The sequence below is a fragment of the Haliotis cracherodii genome, unplaced genomic scaffold, assembly GCF_022045235.1.
Source record: "Haliotis cracherodii isolate W230 unplaced genomic scaffold, xgHalCrac1.p SCAF_10, whole genome shotgun sequence".
NCBI classification, from domain to species: domain Eukaryota; kingdom Metazoa; phylum Mollusca; class Gastropoda; order Lepetellida; family Haliotidae; genus Haliotis; species Haliotis cracherodii.
Window position 1 is genome coordinate 18,496,477 of NW_027266265.1, and position 19,661 is coordinate 18,516,137.

The 19,661-nt window shown below is 41.3% G+C and overlaps 1 protein-coding gene across 1 annotated transcript; it reads right to left on the bottom strand.

Moving 5' to 3' along the window:
- Window positions 1–2,449: 2,449 nt before the first annotated feature.
- LOC139447731 (WD repeat-containing protein 89-like) lies at window positions 2,450–17,756 on the bottom strand. The gene is made up of 13 exons (XM_071229203.1): window positions 17,495–17,756; window positions 15,305–15,396; window positions 14,302–14,386; window positions 13,647–13,696; window positions 11,796–11,904; window positions 10,455–10,518; window positions 10,187–10,318; window positions 9,300–9,386; window positions 9,087–9,131; window positions 7,132–7,214; window positions 6,517–6,625; window positions 3,770–3,856; window positions 2,450–3,260 (listed from the first exon to the last, which is right to left on the bottom strand). Exons 1-13 carry the CDS (start codon window positions 17,647–17,649, stop codon window positions 3,207–3,209), a joined length of 1,152 nt encoding a protein of 383 aa, XP_071085304.1. The 5' UTR covers window positions 17,650–17,756; the 3' UTR covers window positions 2,450–3,206.
- Window positions 17,757–19,661: the final 1,905 nt, after the last annotated feature.

The following is a 19,661-nucleotide window of genomic DNA, read 5'->3' on the forward strand; positions in this document are numbered from 1 at the left end:
ACCTCAAGAAGGGTTTCAGACATATCACAAATGTGGGAACACCAGAAGGGGTTTCAGGCAAACCCAAATCTGGGAACCAAGAAGCGTTTCAGGCAAACTCAAATGTGGGAACATCTGAATGGGTTTCAGGCAAATTCAAACATGGGAACACCTGTAGGGTTTCAGACAAATCACACATGGGAAGCTTATTCCAAGCTTTTGTACAACTAGACTTGGTAGCTGCCTTGTTTTAACACACGAACACGTTTCACTGTCTCTGAGAGAGATCCAGTTTCGGACATAGTTGGTCTAAATTGGCTGTCTATTCCAGTTTCCGACGTACAATGTAGTTGGTCTGCACTGGCTATATTTTCCAGTTTCCGACGTGGTTGGTCTAAGCTGTCTATCTAATGTCTAAATACAATTCTAATACAGCCTTTGCTTCAAATGGAAATGTAAGAGAAAACCACGCTCTGCTACCATGGTTGCATACTTTGATAGCTTTTCGCACTGTTCCAGTGGTACTACAAAATGGCATCAGGATCATTACAGTAAACGCTTTGTTGGATGATGCAAGGTGTCTTTGCAGTGATAACTGCTTACCCAAATGGTGACAAATTGAGCAGGAAAGTAGCTGCAAAATGCAGAGTGGTGCCACTGAAAGCCATCAGAATACCCAGTTTAGACATAACAGCAGCGATTCTAGGGCTACGATTGGCACTGAATATCACGGAAGCACTAGATGTTAACTTGAAAAAGGTGGTCTTCAGGTCAGATAACATGAACTTGTTATGCTGGATTAGAAATGACAGCCGAATTTTCAAACCTTTCATTGCCAACAGGGAAGGTGAAATCCAGGATGTTACAGTCCTTCACAGTGGAGACACAGTCCTACAGAAGCAAATGTCCCTGGCTTGATTAGTCGAGGTGCAACAGCTCAAGAGTTGGTAGCTAGTTCATGGTGGTGGTCAGGCCCCTCTTGTTTAGTAGGAGATGGCCAGAAACTGTGTTGGATCTACCAAGGTAGATGATCAGATAGAGATGAACAGAAATAGAATTCAATCTGCAAGCTTTCTTTCTGTGCCTTTTAGTCATGGCGTGGAGAAGAAGCATGAGTGTAAGCATGGGTTCACAGGCTCTTTCACAACTGTGTAGCATCAAAAGATGATAAAGTTGGAGAATTATCACTAGATTATAAGTGACGCTGAACACAGAATCATCCTGAATGTGCGTGGGGAATCTTATCCAGAATATGTATCATTTACGGCCAAAAAGCCATTACCATCAGGGTAAAAAATCCTGAACCTTCATCCTCAGCTGGATGACAATGGGCTCATGAGGTTAAAGGGATGTTTTCCAATGTACTGAATACTTACCTCTAGATACAAAATTCCCAGTCATTCTGCCCCAAAACAGCTGGGTGACAACGCTTATTATCAAGCATTATCATGAAGAAACTAAGCATGTCACAGGAACAAATCAAACATTAGCTTCACTTTCAACAAGGTAGTGGATTACCTCTGGTAGAGAAGCGGTTCAGTCTTGGGAAATGAGATGTAAATGTGCCTGTTTCCCGGATGCAAACAAAGCAGGTGCCTCACTAAGGACATTCCACGGACAATTTCTGGACATTTGTGAGAGCACTGGCCCATGTAAAAGAGCTTATTATCGATTGCTGCTGCCATACTGTATTGTCTTTTGTAATTGTGAATGTAATCCTGTGTGTTTCAATATAATTTGTTGATTTTTCATTGATCTTGTGTGGTTATGTACTGATGTCACAATTTAGTTCTGTAAGTGCCGACTTCTGGATTATTTGTTCCCGCTTCAACTTTAACTTCAACAGGAAACAGAAAACCGACTTTATTTTTACACCTAATTTAGTTTTAAGTTGAAATGATAATTTTATCTGTCCAAAACTGGAATATGAATCTATGACAACAAGATCCTTGCAGATAGCGGCGCCATGGAATACTGGACCCACTGGGCCTCTCATAGTGAACTGAAGAACAACACAACAAGAAGCAGAGAAACATGAAAGTGTCGAAAACGTTTCATGCTTTATTAAGAACAGCATAAACAGAAAATAACAACAGATTTGTTGTGTGTTTTTTCATAATTATACCAAGTCAAACATTGCTAAATCTTTGAAAGGTATTAATAATGATAATATTAACAACAAGAGACGCAGATGCAGATGGTGACATTGATAGGGTAGCATAGTCATCAGGATCCACAGCATCTTCTATTCCACAATGCAAGACAACCACATGTTGACAAGGCTTACATTTTGTCAATCTCATTAAAATCAGATCTTAGTTCCCATTACGGGTCACGTCAGAACAACCTTTCATCCGACCAATCAAAGCGTCGCTTACCAGGTCGTGAAAGTGACAGTCGAAATGTGTTTTCTAATCATGGAACCTCTAAAACGGTAGCACAGGGTATTCCGAACGACAGTTATGGCCCGTACGACTAATTCCGTCAAAATTATTGTCTGCCACTCGCTTCCGTTGGATAAATATTTGAACTTAGGAGGCATTGCACAGTACGTGGGAAGCACTGCCATACAATCTCAACCATATATTAGACATTTTGTTATGTTCGTTTGTTCAGTTTTCAAATTCTCAATCAAGAACTGTGTAAACATATTTTTCAAGCATAGTCTGAAATGGAAGTCGCCAGGTTGAAAAGAGTGCCGCGTAGCTCGAGAAAGCTGCTTTCTAATTGGCTGATATCGCGACAGAGAGAACCTAGATCTGATTTTAATGAGATTGACATTTTGTTTATTTCCTTTTAATGCTGCACTCAGCAATACTCGAGCCATGTAACAGCTGCCTGTAAATAACAATGCCTCAACTACACAATCCACAGATTGATATTATGAGCAGCAATTTTCGACATCGGATTTCGATTACTCGCCTCAACCAAGTCACACACCCTGATCAACCTCCCTTCAAAAAGCATTGGTTGTTGGGACCTATATTCTAACAAGACAAAAGTCTTTACATTGTTGATTGGTATTGAAGCACATCCAGTGCATGTTTATATTTACGAGGCATTTCCCTGTAATTCAAAAAGCCAACATGTGCTTGAATTCTCAGATTAAAGAAATCTGTTTGGGATCTTTTAAGAATGTTCTTTTCAAAATATGTTGCAAAATGAAACTTAGTGTTGTTGAGTGATCCTGGCTCAAATACTTCGACTTCTTCCCTCTCCTGAACAAATCATAGCTTATAAGGTTGTGATGACCGTCCTTTTCTTTTTAACTTGGCTCTGCTCTAAAAACAAAAAAAAATACAAACAATTATATTTATACACTGGTAAGAATTCTTTGATGTAATTTCAATCCAGGAAAATAACTAATGTAAAAAGACAGTCCAACATTTTACTTGAAAATTAGACCATGCACTAGAGTTATAGACTAAGGGAGGTAACTCTAAAACGTGATTAAAATGATTGTATGGTTTGTATGCTTGCCTGGTGGTAACATTTGTCTTTTTTTTGTTCAGGTAGCAATATTAGGCTCTATCACGATGGCCTGTAAATAATATAATCAGGACCAGACAAACCAGTGATTGATATTATGAGCAACATCCTACGCTGTTGGGGTACAATGACGTGCAGTCCACCAAGACTTCAAGTGGTGCAAACAATAATATCTCAACTTCAGTATGTTTCATAGCTTTTATCACCTTATTTGTTAGGAAATAATAACCAAAGTCACTTTTCAAAGGTTTGGTTGAATTCTTCAGAAACTAGTTTGGAACTGAAACAGCCGAGCACTTACCTTTGATGTGACTTTTGCCGAAGGTTTGGTTTGAGTTGACCACAGACACAGCAGGGAGTCTTCCCCTCCTGTCACAAGGCTTGTAGTCTGGGGAGAAGTAACACTTTCATGAAGCCACACTCATGGGGGGTTGGGGGATGGGGGATGGGGGTTGGGGGGTGGGGTGTGTGCGTGTCAACAGCCGAAGGTTGGAGTTCTGTGATTAGATGGTACCGATAAATACACCGGAGTGTGTTGACCCACTGATAATCAACACTTGGTCACGTTCATATGCCAGTCATGTTCCAGAGTATCATCATCCAAGTGCCAGTCTTGCTCACCATCAGGTCAAAGTGTCGGTCAAATCCAAAACACCGTCAGGTGCACAACTCCATCAGGTCAAAGTGTCGGTCAAATTCAAAACACCGTCAGGTGCACAACTCCATCAGGTCAAAGTGTCGGTCAAATTCAAAACACCGTCAGGTGCACAACTCCATCAGGTCAAAGTGTCGGTCAAATCCAAAACACAGTCAGGTGCACAACTCCATCAGGTCAAAGTGTCGGTCAAATCCAAAACACAGTCAGGTGCACAACTCCATCAGGTCAAAGTGTCGGTCAAATCCAAAACACAGTCAGGTGCACAACTCCATCAGGTCAAAGTGTCGGTCAAATCCAAAACACCGTCAGGTGCACAACTCCATCAGGTCAAAGTGTCGGTCAAATCCAAAACACAGTCAGGTGCACAACTCCATCAGGTCAAAGTGTCGGTCAAATCCAAAACACAGTCAGGTGCACAACTCCATCAGGTCAAAGTGTCGGTCAAATCCAAAACACAGTCAGGTGCACAACTCCATCAGGTTAAAGTGTCGGTCAAATCCAAAACACCATCAGGTCAAAGTGTGAGTAAAGCCTAAAGGTCAGGTGCACAACTCCATCAGGTCAAAGTGTGAGTAAAGCCTAAAGGTCAGTTGCACAGCTCCATCAGGTCAAAGTGTGAGTAAAGCCTAAAGGTCAGGTGCACAGCTCCATCAGGTCAAAGTGTGAGTAAAGCCTAAAGGTCAGGTGCACAGCTCCATCAGGTCAAAGTGTGAGTAAAGCCTAAAGGTCAGGTGCACAGCTCCATCAGGTCAAAGTGTGAGTAAAGCCTAAAGGTCAGGTGCACAGCTCCATCAGGTCAAAGTGTGAGTAAAGCCTAAAGGTCAGGTGCACAGCTCCATCAGGTCAAAGTGTGAGTAAAGCCTAAAGGTCAGGTGCACAGCTCCATCAGGTCAAAGTGTGAGTAAAGCCTAAAGGTCAGGTGCACAGCTCCATCAGGTCAAAGTGTGAGTAAAGCCTAAAGGTCAGGTGCACAGCTCCATCAGGTCAAAGTGTGAGTAAAGCCTAAAGGTCAGGTGCACAGCTCCATCAGGTCAAAGTGTGAGTAAAGCCTAAAGGTCAGGTGCACAGCTCCATCAGGTCAAAGTGTGAGTAAAGCCTAAAGGTCAGGTGCACAGCTCCATCAGGTCAAAGTGTGAGTAAAGCCTAAAGGTCAGGTGCACAGCTCCATCAGGTCAAAGTGTGAGTAAAGCCTAAAGGTCAGGTGCACAGCTCCATCAGGTCAAAGTGTGAGTAAAGCCTAAAGGTCAGGTGCACAGCTCCATCAGGTCAAAGTGTGAGTAAAGCCTAAAGGTCAGGTGCACAGCTCCATCAGGTCAAAGTGTGAGTAAAGCCTAAAGGTCAGGTGCACAACTCCATCAGGTCAAAGTGTGAGTAAAGCCTAAAGGTCAGGTGCACAGCTCCATCAGGTCAAAGTGTGAGTAAAGCCTAAAGGTCAGGTGCACAGCTCCATCAGGTCAAAGTGTGAGTAAAGCCTAAAGGTCAGGTGCACAGCTCCATCAGGTCAAAGTGTGAGTAAAGCCTAAAGGTCAGGTGCACAGCTCCATCAGGTCAAAGTGTGAGTAAAGCCTAAAGGTCAGGTGCACAGCTCCATCAGGTCAAAGTGTGAGTAAAGCCTAAAGGTCAGGTGCACAGCTCCATCAGGTCAAAGTGTGAGTAAAGCCTAAAGGTCAGGTGCACAGCTCCATCAGGTCAAAGTGTGAGTAAAGCCTAAAGGTCAGGTGCACAACTCCATCAGGTCAAAGTGTGAGTAAAGCCTAAAGGTCAGGTGCACAGCTCCATCAGGTCAAAGTGTGAGTAAAGCCTAAAGGTCAGGTGCACAGCTCCATCAGGTCAAAGTGTGAGTAAAGCCTAAAGGTCAGGTGCACAGCTCCATCAGGTCAAAGTGTGAGTAAAGCCTAAAGGTCAGGTGCACAGCTCCATCAGGTCAAAGTGTGAGTAAAGCCTAAAGGTCAGGTGCACAGCTCCATCAGGTCAAAGTGTGAGTAAAGCCTAAAGGTCAGGTGCACAGCTCCATCAGGTCAAAGTGTGAGTAAAGCCTAAAGGTCAGGTGCACAGCTCCATCAGGTCAAAGTGTGAGTAAAGCCTAAAGGTCAGGTGCACAGCTCCATCAGGTCAAAGTGTGAGTAAAGCCTAAAGGTCAGGTGCACAGCTCCATCAGGTCAAAGTGTGAGTAAAGCCTAAAGGTCAGGTGCACAGCTCCATCAGGTCAAAGTGTGAGTAAAGCCTAAAGGTCAGGTGCACAGCTCCATCAGGTCAAAGTGTGAGTAAAGCCTAAAGGTCAATACTATCAGGGAGAGTCAAGTCCAAAGGCGAGTCATGTCCAGTTGTCATGGACATCAATGGAGCTAGCCAACATAAAGTGTAAGTCAGAGGCAAAGACTGTAGCTAACCTGAGCATCCCAGTCACAGCAGCGTACCCGGTCCGTGTGTCCGCCGCTGCCGAGAGTGTGAACCACCTTCACATCATCCTCTACCACCTCCAGAATCCTCACATCACCTCTGAACCATCATACAAGATCAGCTATACAAAAACGATTGCTTTGAACTAGATTAAGAGCTTCAGACAAGCTGCTAATATGAAAGGTATCTTAGTGGTCTGATTACATTTCAATTCTCAGGACTTTTTATGTCCTGTTGTCCTCATTTGAACTGCTTGAAATATCTGGGGCTGGCTTTGTCACCAATAATGGCAAGGTTGTTAAAACAAATAAAAGATACCCACACAAGACAACCAATATGGCCACCTTAATAAATGTAAGTGAGTGAGTGAGTGAGAGAGGTTTTAACCTATTTTTAACAATATTCCCGCAATATCAAAGCAGGGGGTAGCAGAAATAGGCTTCACGTATTGTACCCATGTGGGGAATCAAACCCTAGTCTTTGGCGTGAAAAGTGAATGCTTTGACCACTTGGCTACCCCACCGCTCACCCATATGTCCCTGCAACTAGTTAGAGACAGGAACTCACCCATATGTCCCTGCAACTAGTTAGAGACAGGAACTCACCCGTATGTCCCTGCAACTAGTATGTCCATGCTGTCACACTCTGGCTGAAGCAGGTCCACGATGTAGTCAACAGAGGCAGCCCCCTGGAACCACAACACTGATACTTCAACACCAGTCACATCACCCTGACATTCTCAACACTGATGGATTGCTGGACAGAGTTCATATTTACATTTTGGGGGGATAGAAATGTAATTTGTTTCAAGTGTGTCATAGGGCATTATATACACTAACGAGGTGTAAGTATACACTAGCGAGGTGTAAGTATACACTAGCGAGGTGTAAGTATACACTAGCGAGGAGTAAGTATACACTAGCGAGGTGTAAGTATACACTAGCGAGGTGTAAGTATACACTAACAAGGTGTAAGTATACACTAGCGAGGTGTAAGTATACACTAACAAGGTGTAAGTATACACTAGCGAGGTGTAAGTATACACTAACAAGGTGTAAGTATACACTAGCGAGGTGTAAGTATACACTAGCGAGGTGTAAGTATACACTAGCGAGGTGTAAGTATACACTAGCGAGGTGTAAGTATACACTAGCGAGGTGTAAGTATACACTAGCAAGGTGTAAGTATACACTAGCGAGGTGTAAGTATACACTAACAAGGTGTAAGTATACACTAACAAGGTGTAAGTATACACTGGCGAGGTGTAAGTATACACTAGCAAGGTGTAAGTATACACTAGCGAGGTGTAAGTATACACTAGCGAGGTGTAAGTATACACTAACAAGGTGTAAGTATACACTAACAAGGTGTAAGTATACACTAGCGAGGTGTAAGTATACACTAGCGAGGTGTAAGTATACATTAACAAGGTGTAAGTATACACTAGCGAGGTGTAAGTATACACTAGCGAGGTGTAAGTATACACTAACAAGGTGTAAGTATACACTAGCGAGGTGTAAGTATACACTAGCGAGGTGTAAGTATACACTAACAAGGTGTAAGTATACACTAGCGAGGTGTAAGTATACACTAACAAGGTGTAAGTATACACTAGCGAGGTGTAAGTATACACTAACAAGGTGTAAGTATACACTAACAAGGTGTAAGTATACACTAGCGAGGTGTAAGTATACACTAACAAGTTGTAAGTATACACTAGCGAGGTGTAAGTATACACTAACAAGGTGTAAGTATACACTAACAAGGTGTAAGTATACACTAGCGAGGTGTAAGTATACACTAGCGAGGTGTAAGTATACACTAGCGAGGTGTAAGTATACACTAACAAGGTGTAAGTATACACTAGCGAGGTGTAAGTATACACTAGCGAGGTGTAAGTATACACTAGCGAGGTGTAAGTATACACTAACAAGGTGTAAGTATACACTTGCGAGGTGTAAGTTTACACTAGCGAGGTGTAAGTATACACTAGCGAGGTGTAAGTATACACTAACAAGGTGTAAGTATACACTAGCGAGGTGTAAGTATACACTAGCGAGGTGTAAGTATACACTAGCGAGGTGTAAGTATACACTAGCGAGGTGTAAGTATACACTAACAAGTTGTAAGTATACACTAGCGAGGTACAGACTCACTTTGGTAAAACTCACGAGCACAGGTCGGCTGCTGACAAACCAAGGATGATAGCCAGGGTGAAATCAATAATTGGAACCCCTGATCATTACATTCTCCACAACTGAGGGGCAGACCAGCAAACTGCAGGAACTTAGACCAATCACAACCTCTTTCTTCAGAAGACAGCTTCTCTACAGGTGTGAATTATCTTATGGAAATAAAGAGAACATTTGTGTGTCCATCATACAGACTTTGTGAAACTTGTGCCAAAATTCATGTGTCAAAAATACACCAATGTTCTGACACTTGTTCCTTAAGTTGGTTGGATACACACTTCTGTAATGTCCAAACTATGACCATATGAGTAATCATCAGGTTTTAACATTTATCTTGGAGGAAACAGATACCAGATCGGTTTTCTCACCTGTAGTTTATCTTTTACATCGTTAACTCTCGCTTGTTCATCACCCTAAAAATAAAACATGGCAGATTCAACAGAGTTTTAAAATAATGCTACGGTTCTGTAGTTCACCCAGATATGTAGTCAACATCAAAGCATGAAAAGGGATGTCCACTCTCTCAAGTTACTGGTGGCACAGATGTTTTTATATTTTCTACAGACGTCTCCCTAAATCACCTCGACTGTGTCCCACACATGAAACGTGTCTATAGATGTCAAACAGTAGATTTCTGTTCGTCTACTCCCGTACCAGCCAATCGAGTTCTGCAAAACAATGCATGTAATTAGCAGCTTGTATTAAACCTTTGCATTTACATCAATCTTCTTACCTTGATCTATCTTTTTCATGCTAAACGTTTCATACACTGGACAGATGGTACATGGTTGTGTTGAGTTTCTGTTAAAGTCTAAATACAAGAGAATCCTCTCTGTAATGTTAACTTAAACCCAATGGAGATTCCGAGACGCTTACCACTTTGCTGAAACCCACGATCATGGGTATGGTGCTGACAAACCCAGATAAATTTAAAGAAAGGTGATATGAAAGGGGGTTTAACGTTGTATCCAAGATTTTGCACTTACATAATGACATGCATGCACGTGTCTGTGTGTTGCTGCTTGTTCGAGTCCGGACTCATGCCAATGTTATAGAGGTAGCCAACTGAGATACCATGTCACAGTTTAACATTAATACCCCACTCAGACACACTATACTGACTCCAGTCCTTATTTTAGCCCCTCAAAGCCGAGCACCATACAGGGTAACAACAAGTACCATCTTTTAACGCCTCTTGGTATGACACGGCTTGTGATCGACCCTGGACCTTCTGCTCTCCTGACAGATTCTGGTCACTAGACCACAGAGGCGGTCAACTTAAACAAAATGAAATAAAAAAGAGGTCCTTTAACATGTTCGTTGTTCAGTCAAAGATCAAGTCTTCAAATGTGAGCTGTGCGTATGAGTGACTAAGAGTTGGGTTTTACACTCTGTTAGCAATAGTTCCAGTGTCCATATGCCCAGTGTATGAATGAAAATGAAGGGTATTATTTCAAATGGCACATACCACAGAACACTCAGCATTGAAGGTATAGAGCAGGGCATCATCCTCGCTGGTCTGGGAGATGTCAAACACACAAACGAGGCCACCTACACACGCTGTTGACAGGCGGTCTTTGTCACTAGGGTTGAATCTCACCTGAGATAGTGGAAACAGATTTTCAAATGTAAGTTGTAACCATGGTAACAAAATTTCTTAGCTTTCAACTTTTCCTTGCTATAAACTCAAACTGATACAGAAATGTCCAACTTGAGATATCAACTGCTACTCTCACCTGAGTTATGTCACCTTGATGAGATTCGCCATAGCATCCTAAGCATTCAGCTTTCCGCCGGTCCCTGCAGTGAACAGCAGTAATATTCAGGAAACGTACCAGCTCAGAATACAGCAAAAAATGTATCCAATCTCATATTCATGTCGGATACTGAATCAATATGTTACAAAATGTGAAAACATGAGTTCTGGTAAAAACACTGAACAAAGTCGTGCAGTATGGCATCAGTATAGCTTGGTGCACTGAACTGTTCCTTTTACTACCTTGTAAGTAATTGGCAGATTTATAAAAAAACACTTAAAAAGATCTGTACAAAATGAAATACTTCAATATTAAATCCAAAAAGAGATTGTTCACAACTGACGTTGTACATGTCGTAGGGCATTGAGTAACCCCATAGTCAAGGTCCCCATACTGTCAGCTTGCACTCGGATCTAAAGGACCATAGGTGGACTCCTGTCACAGGTTTCCGACATTTTATGGCCACTACAGACACTTTTGCATTGGCCACTCTGCTTCTATCAACTCACTGAGGCCATGAGAGTGTCACATCTTCCTAAGGCAGGGGAGTTAACTGAAAGTCCAGTTTCCACCCTTGTCAAACTAGGCTGGAGTTTCTGGGCTCAATCGTAGCGCCACCAGAGACTATTATGAATCATGTCCCTTCAGTGCCCCTCCTATTTACCAATCAGATTCCCCCTCTCATATCACTTGATTTGCTTCAAAGAAAATGGCGGTGCCCAGTCAAGATGATCTGATTGATGATCAAGATATATATTGTAATCAAATGTTTCTTACCTCGTGAAGTGCATCAAATCACGTGAGCACCGTCATTAAAAACATGAAAAGATTTGGAAAATATCTGTCGACACCCAGTTGACGGTGCATATGTTTTGCAAATCCTGATGTAGATCGAAATCTGCATGTTGAAATCCATGTTGTTTATGAGCCGGATGTTAATTTTGTACGAGATTTTGATTGGACTATGCATTGACTCGTTAGTCCAGTCAAAATATAACTCCATAATCGCAGACTAGTTTGGCAAGGGTGAAAACTCTACTTTTACAGTCGACAAACTCCCATGCCTCAGGAAGATGGAGAGAGTGACTGAGTGAGCTTCATTTGAACAGTATCTCAGTTATCAGAACATGTCAGCTGGGGTAAAATGAGCACAGGTGTGGTGCTGACAAAACCAGGCGCAACAAGGGAAGTAACTCTGTAAAGTGAATGCGGTGCTACTAGGCCATGCATTTCCTTGAGAGTGGGTGGTTTAAGAGGCAGCAGACTTAAATAGTTGAGTGATGCAATATTTAGAATTATTTGAAGTTTTTGATTTCTCACCAAAATAAAATGTTGGCACTGTCATCGTCCTCCTCGGTCCCTGCACACAACAGCTTGTCTGTGCAGTCGACGTCCAGACAGGTCAGTTGAGGGCTCACTGTGGCAGGTGCTGCAGGGGAGATAACTGTGCTGACACAATGCCTTGAGTGTGTGAGTTGGGGTCAACACTGCTTTCAACAGTATTTCAGTTTTAATTTATATCATGGCTTAATCATAAGTTAATATGGGAGGAACCAGTCAATACTTCATTGTTTTACAGCTTTGTAAAATTCCATGAGAACCACAAGTGTTGAGAGTTGGTGAGTGGACTCTAGTACAAGGCTAGCAAACGCCGGTAGTGACCAGGTCATATACATACATACACCCGATACACAAGTGTCCAAAAGTGTGGTGTCACCCTGGGCAAGTGACTTAGTTCAAATGTGCCTCTGTTCACCCAGCAGAGAAGGAATACCCAAAATGTGAGGTGACGTAAAACCTTCTAGTGCCTGCAAGCAGCATGGGTTGTATACTCCCCAGGGAGTTGAGAATGATAACTGGAATGCATACATAGCCACTCATCAGGGAACAAATACAAAATTGTCTGGATAATAGCGGTAAATAAATGTATAGTATAGCAATAATAATTAGCGGTATGGTGCTGACAAATCAAGGATTATAACCTTGTACAATGAGAATGGAGATCAGCAAATCCTGACATGGCTAAAACAAACTGTGATGCTTCAGACCTCCTGGCTGCCCATGACATCTCCTTAACCACATGTAAATATACTTTAATCCCATATTTGGATAACAATTTACAATAGGGTCTATATCATTAAATGGAAGCAAATTTTTGGAAAACACTGCAAATACTGATCAAGATATAACATCAGACTCAAATTGGAATGGAATGTTTTCTTTGTAGAGATGGATACTTGATGAAACTAAACTTTGCAAGCACTAGTGTTGATCTTTGTGGACAGTACAGGAGAATCAAGATAACAAATGTCCTGGATCTTTGTGGACAGTACAGGAGAATCAAGATAACAAATGTCCTGGATCTTTGTGGACAGTACCGGAGAATCAAGATAACAAATGTCCTGGATCTTTGTGGACAGTACAGGAGAATCAAGATAACAAATGTCCTGGATCTTTGTGGACAGTACAGGAGAATCAAGATAACAAATGTCCTGGATCTTTGTGGACAGTACAGGAGAATCAAGATAACAAATGTCCTGGATCTTTGTGGACAGTACAGGAGAATCAAGATAACAAATGTCCTGGATCTTTGTGGACAGTACAGGAGAATCAAGATAACAAATGTCCTGGATCTTTGTGGACAGTACAGGAGAATCAAGATAACAAATGTCCTGGATCTTTGTGGACAGTACAGGAGAATCAAGATAACAAATGTCCTGGATCTTTGTGGACAGTACAGGAGAATCAAGAAAACAAATGTCCTGGATCTTTGTGGACAGTACAGGAGAATCAAGATAACAAATGTCCTGGATCTTTGTGGACAGTACAGGAGAATCAAGATAACAAATGTCCTGGATCTTTGTGGACAGTACAGGAGAATCAAGATAACAAATGTCCTGGATCTTTGTGGACAGTACAGGAGAATCAAGATAACAAATGTCCTGGATCTTTGTGGACAGTACAGGAGAATCAAGATAACAAATGTCCTGGATCTTTGTGGACAGTACAGGAGAATCAAGATAACAAATGTCCTGGATCTTTGTGGACAGTACAGGAGAATCAAGATAACAAATGTCCTCTCATGCCTATTTGAGGATTCGTTTCATGGTCGAAATATGATAATATCAGACTAAGAAAAGATCGCACCTGAAACACTTATCCTCCACTTACCTGAAAATGTCTGCACTTCCTTATCCATCCCCACACGGAGATCCCAGCATCTGGAAAATAAATGATATGTTTTTACACATTGTTCATTTCTTGGCTTACACTCAGTTATTGTGTGAAATATTTGTGTGTGTAGGTGGGAAATACAATAATAAACTGACTTTTCAGAATATTTGTTTATGTTCTTAAAAATGTTTTCTAAATATGTTGCCATGAATTTCAACTTGTAGTTAAACAGAGGAAAAGAATTTTGAAACAATCAAGACATACAACATGCACAAGCACTTGATTATCACATTTCTCAAGTTAATATCTTTTGAAAAATAAGTGGTGGGGTGCTTTTCTCTTTCTGATTTTATCATTTTTATTATTAAACATATTTTATTGTCCAAAAAGACAAAGGGATTGGGCACAAGTGCAGCACTTTTTACAACCTTCTCCCTTTTCTTCTGATTTATGGTGCATGTTAAAAAGTTTGTACCAATTAAGTTGTCACAATCAGTTTCATTTTAGACTTACATGAACCAGAAATAAAGGGATTTCATAGACATAGAGACATTACTTCTGATTAATCAAGGCCTGAGAATAATAAACATTTGTTTTCACGTGAATATTTACAAAGGTGACAAAATGCTGTAGATTACTTCACAGGACCAACCTGAGAGTCTCATCATGAGAGGAGGAGAATAGCAGACTGGGCTCTGTCTTCCCAAATGTGACACCAGACACCACATCAGTGTGACCTGAACACAAGGGAGACAACTTGTATTGACTACAGCTTGTACAAGAACTCAACACTTTTACTTCCTGTGGCTCAGATAACATGGGCATCAAAATAAGGTTAATTAGGCAGTCAGAAATATTTTACAGGAAAATATGTTATTCAGTTCTTGGCCATCTGCAAGTACAACAGTGAATGAGGGCATCAGATGTCAAGTTATGCATGCTGTGTGTGTGGATGTTAGTGTTACTTATCATGCTTATGTCATAACATGCAAAAGCTATACTTTGTACATTTTTACATTATAAATAATATTTCCTGGGCAACTGCTTATTTGTTCAATACAGCCTTGAGCCAAAACTTTAAGTCAAATTCTGACAAAACTTCAAAGCAGTGCAGTTTTACCATGTTTACCATGGCGAGTTACAGGGGTGCAAATGATATGGTTCTCATTACCTGATTAAGCTTAAGTTGAGGTGCTGACCATGACATTTCTTCAATGTGGTAACACTGTTCATGATAAGACAATGTGCACACATTAACACACACCAAACTTGCCAAACACTACTGACTTTACATTGGACCCGTGAAGATTCCAGGGTAGAACAGGTCTTCAGCAACCCATGCTTGCCGTACAAGGCGACTATGCTTGTCGTAAAAGGCGACCAACGGGATCGGGTGGTCAGGCTTGCTAACTTGGTTGATGCATGTCATCAATCCCAATTGTGTGGATTGATGCTCATGATGTCAATCACTGGATTGTCTGGTCCAGACTCCATTATTTATAGACTGCCGAAATATAGCTGGAATATTGCAGAGTGCGGCATTAAACGACAAACTAACCAACCAACATTGGTTTTCTTACATATTCATTATATTTTGAAGCTAAGTGAAATGGCACCACAACAATATTTTGCTCCGATCTCATTACCATGCTTACCTTTAATGCTTCCAACATTTGCTAGATCTACTCGGCTGTATATCCTGATGTTGTAGTTACTACTAGTTGCTGCTAGACGACCATCACTTCCACTGAAAATACATCAATCAATAAAGGATGAAATGATACATCGGTGTCCCGAAGCATCATGCATTTTCACGTGATATTATACACAATATGATGCACTTTCTAAGATAACTTACTTGTTTTAACTACTCGTTTAATGACCCCCATCACAGCATTTTTGTTGGTCAAATATTGCAAAATGTGTTGTAATCAGCTGTGATAATTAGTTTTTCAAGTTCACTTCTTAAAAGAGCTGCTATGAACATGTGTCCACAGCCAGCTTTTCCTTTGGCACCTGTTTTGAAATATTCATAGTCAAGAAGTTTCCATGAGATTTGATGTAAATATGCGTATCGCGTGGTATGTATCATAGTATGTATTTTATCGTGACCTTACTGTATCATTTCACCCCTATCAATCACTAACCATGCTAACGAGACCATAGTTTTAAAGATCTTGAGGAAGTGAAAAGGGGTTTGAACATTATATCAGTTTTATGGCAGGTCAGCTGAATGTCGGCCGAGACATATCACAGCATGTTACCCAGTAGTGCACATGGTGCAGGTAGTAAAAATGTACCTTCTGGTGAAATCTGCATGCACTGCCGCTGGCATCATGTTTGTTTGTTTGTTGCCTAACGCCGCACTCAGCAATATTCCAACTATATGATGGCAGTCTGTAAAATAATCGAGTCTGGACTAGGCAATCCAGTGATTGACATCATGAGCATTGATCCACACAATTGAGATCGATTACATGCATCAACCAAGTCAGTGAGCCTGACCACCCAATCCCGTTAAGTTGACTCTTATCTATGACAAGCATAGTCGCATTTTACGACAAGCATGGGTTGCTGAAGACCTATTCTACTCCGGATCTTCACGGGTCCACTGGCATCATGGGTATGGTGCTTACAAATCATGTAATCAGTGCTAACTAAGATTTGAATCCATGACATGGATTCTAGCCATGAGTCTTAGGCAATATTTGGCTTGAGCATGTTGAGGTCATGGAGTAGAGTCCATTCAGCATAAAATATAAATACTGCTGTATTTCCAACTCCAGGTATCTGAACAAGGTGTGAAAGTCATAAACTAAAAATAATCACTAAAATAATTATTTTTACCAGATATTGCAAATCAGCTGTTAATCTGATGGGCAAACAAAGTATACTGTAATTGATGCAGTTGATGTTTGTTTGATGTACTTACATTGATCAAAGACGTACATAGATGTATGTACACCTTTGCATTGATTAATGAACATTTTGTTTGGTATATTAATTTTACCCAGGTCTGTGATTATTTTGTCTTCCTGATATTGCTGATAGTGAGAGAAGTTCAGTTTGCCATTTTATTTGAAATATTCCTTGGTCACTAAAATAAATCTTTTATGAGATGTAGTTCACTGAACATACAGATTGTGAAATGCCGAAATATTTTGTAACTTCATGCAACACATGCTTGTCGAAAGACTAATGGGATCGGGTGATCAGGCTCGTTGACTTGGTTGATGCAACCCCAATTGCGTTGATTGATGCTCATGATATCAAACACTGGATTGTCCCGATTATTTACAGACTGCCATCATAAAGTTGGTATACTGCTGAGTGTGGCGTTAAACAACATACACAAACATCAGTAGGTGGATCCAGAAGGGGGGCCCAAGGCACCATCCCCTTTGATCCTTTGGAACCCAGTAGAATAGGTCTTCAGCAACCCATGCTTGTCGTAAAAGGCGACTAACGGGATCAGGTGGTTAGGCTGGCTGACTTGGTTGATGCATGTCATTGTACCCCAATTGCGTGGATTGATGCTCATGATATCAATCACCGGATTGTCTGGTCCAGACCCAATTATTTACAGACTGATGTCATATAACTGGAATATTGCTTAGTGTGGCGTTAAACAACAAACCAAGCAGCCAACCAACCTTTGGAACCCCCCCTTTTAAAAATGCTGGATCCGCCCTTGAACACACAAACATTACTCATACTCATGGGCTGTTATCAGCTGATTATGGGCGAAATCATGAGGATCTTGATGATGGGGTCATGAACTGTAATTTTGATAAACGTTCTCTGTGATTAAGATGTGCGAGTATTTGTTCCTTTGATTTAAATACCTTTTCTGAACAGCAAAGTCCAGTACATAATCTGGTTCAACTTTGGCTACCGACAAAGCAGACTTCTCAATCAGTTGCAATCTCTTCAACTTGTCTTCTAAATCCGTCACTTGTAATCTCTCCATACTTTCCTCTACTTTTGTCTCAAATTCCATTGTATAAAACAGCTGTGGCGTTCTCCCAAATCACATTTTCCACAGTTGTTTACAAATCAACGTGATCAAAACAAATCACACGTGAGTTAGAAAGCTTCCATATTGGATCTCTAAAATCCGGGTGACCTAATTCTACGCACCAGATATTAACCGGACGAAACCAAAAGTAAAGTTTGCTGTGAAATTCAAACTTATGGGCAATCATCCATTGTTCATGACGTCTCAAATTGATCACATTACGTCGTATTAACAATAGGACTCAGAGGCCACATACCGATATCGGATTACTTCAGATCAGTGAAGTTTCTCTGTAGGGTTTCTTCATTTTCAACGAGTAACATACAGTATAACTTGGCACCTCGGACTATTTGTCCCTCGTGAATAAATGCTGCAAGTCCCTCGCCAAATGCTCGGGATTACCACCCTTCCTTCACTCGGGACAGATAATCCGTAATTCCTCGTAGTTCGTTGGTTAGTGTCTAGGTTTTGAGTGAGTGAGTGAGTTGGGTTTAACGCCGCTTTTAACGGTATTCCAGTTATATCGCGGCGTGTCAGCTTAATGTGGGAGGAAAGCCCGAAGTGATGCAGGTCTCAGACGTTTACCACTTCGATGAATCCCACGAGCATGGGTATGGTGCTGACAATCCTAGAAACATAATCGGGGCGAACCGGGATTCGAACCTACAATCATAGGTTTCTGGCGTGCCCAAGGGACACAGCTCTGCACAGCTTATGGCGGCTCCTGAGACGACTGGGCCCCCCGGAATAACAACATACACTGATACATCTGTGATATTACCGGTTTATATGTGTATAAAGAGCACCAATTCCTTTTGAAAAAGGGGCGGTGGGGTAGCCTGTTTGTCAAAGCGTTCGCTCGTCACGCCGAAGATCCGGGTTCGATTTCCCACCTGGGTACAATGTGTGATATTGCTGGAATATTGTAGATTGCTAAAAGCGGCGTAAACCAATACTCACTCCATTGCAAAATGCGGATCAGAAAGAAGTTTGGAAACATTTTCGCAGATTAAGCTTTTCGTATGACGGTAATTTATTTATATGCCTGATGACTATACACGTCTACACGTGAGTATACGTTGATTGTTTTTGGTATTTATGCTCATTGGTACAAGCTGTAGCACAGTACATGGGCTTAACTACTTTAATTTGACAGTGGACTTATGTGAAGATCGTTAACTGGGGCAAACATGCAGGTTTTCCATCTGAAGTATATATGGTCTGTGGTGAAACTAATGAACGACACATTTTGACGTTTATCGGACTGTATTATAGACGTGACGTGCACTGACGGACGACTTCAATAATCGTTAGGACACCATTGGGGACGTCGTATTAACATATGGCATTCATTATAGTTTGACCCTCACTCATAGAAGGTCCGTGCTCCTTTGAAGACCCGTGAAGATCCGGGTTAGAATTGGTCTTCAGCATCCCATGCTTGCCGTAAAAGGCAACTAGTCCTGTCGTAAGAGGCGATTAACATGATCGGTTGGTCAGGCTTGCTGACTCGGTTGATGCATGTCACTGTATCCAAATTGCGTGGATCGCAATCACTGGATTGTCTGGTCCAGACTCGATTATTTACAGACCGCCCTCATATAGCTGGAATATTGCTGAGCGTTGCGTTAAACAGCAAACAAACAAACAATCAAACTCCATTTAACTCACACAAAATGAAACTTTAAAGTCAATTCTTTAATTATTTTTGACGATGCATTGTACGCATCATGCATTGTGTTAACTGTTCTTGAATTAAAGGCGCTCGGTGACGTCATCAATGTATGTTTAGAGTGATTTACAATTACGTACGTTTGGGTGTGAGTAATTAACTATGAATCTGTTGCTTCCAGTGTGTCTGTTTACACGTGTTAAGCGATATAAATGTATGCATTCATCGATGGCATTGGCGTTAAAATTGGGAACACGTCCCTTTTGAAATAAATATTGTTTTAATGTCGAAAGCACATGAGACAAAGTTAGAGAATTGATCC

What these genes read in the sequence shown, in the direction of transcription:
- LOC139447731 (XM_071229203.1), bottom strand. Translation starts at nt 17,649, where the DNA reads ATGGAATTTGAGACAAAAGTAGAGGAAAGTATGGAGAGATTACAAGTG. An exon ending in AGTGCCAACATTTTATTTTG is followed by an intron (nt 10,519 to 11,795) that starts GTGAGAAATCAA and finishes TGTTCACTGCAG; the next exon opens with GGACCGGCGGAAAGCTGAAT. An exon ending in ATGTAAAAGATAAACTACAG is followed by an intron (nt 7,215 to 9,086) that starts GTGAGAAAACCG and finishes TTGTGGTTCCAG; the next exon opens with GGGGCTGCCTCTGTTGACTA.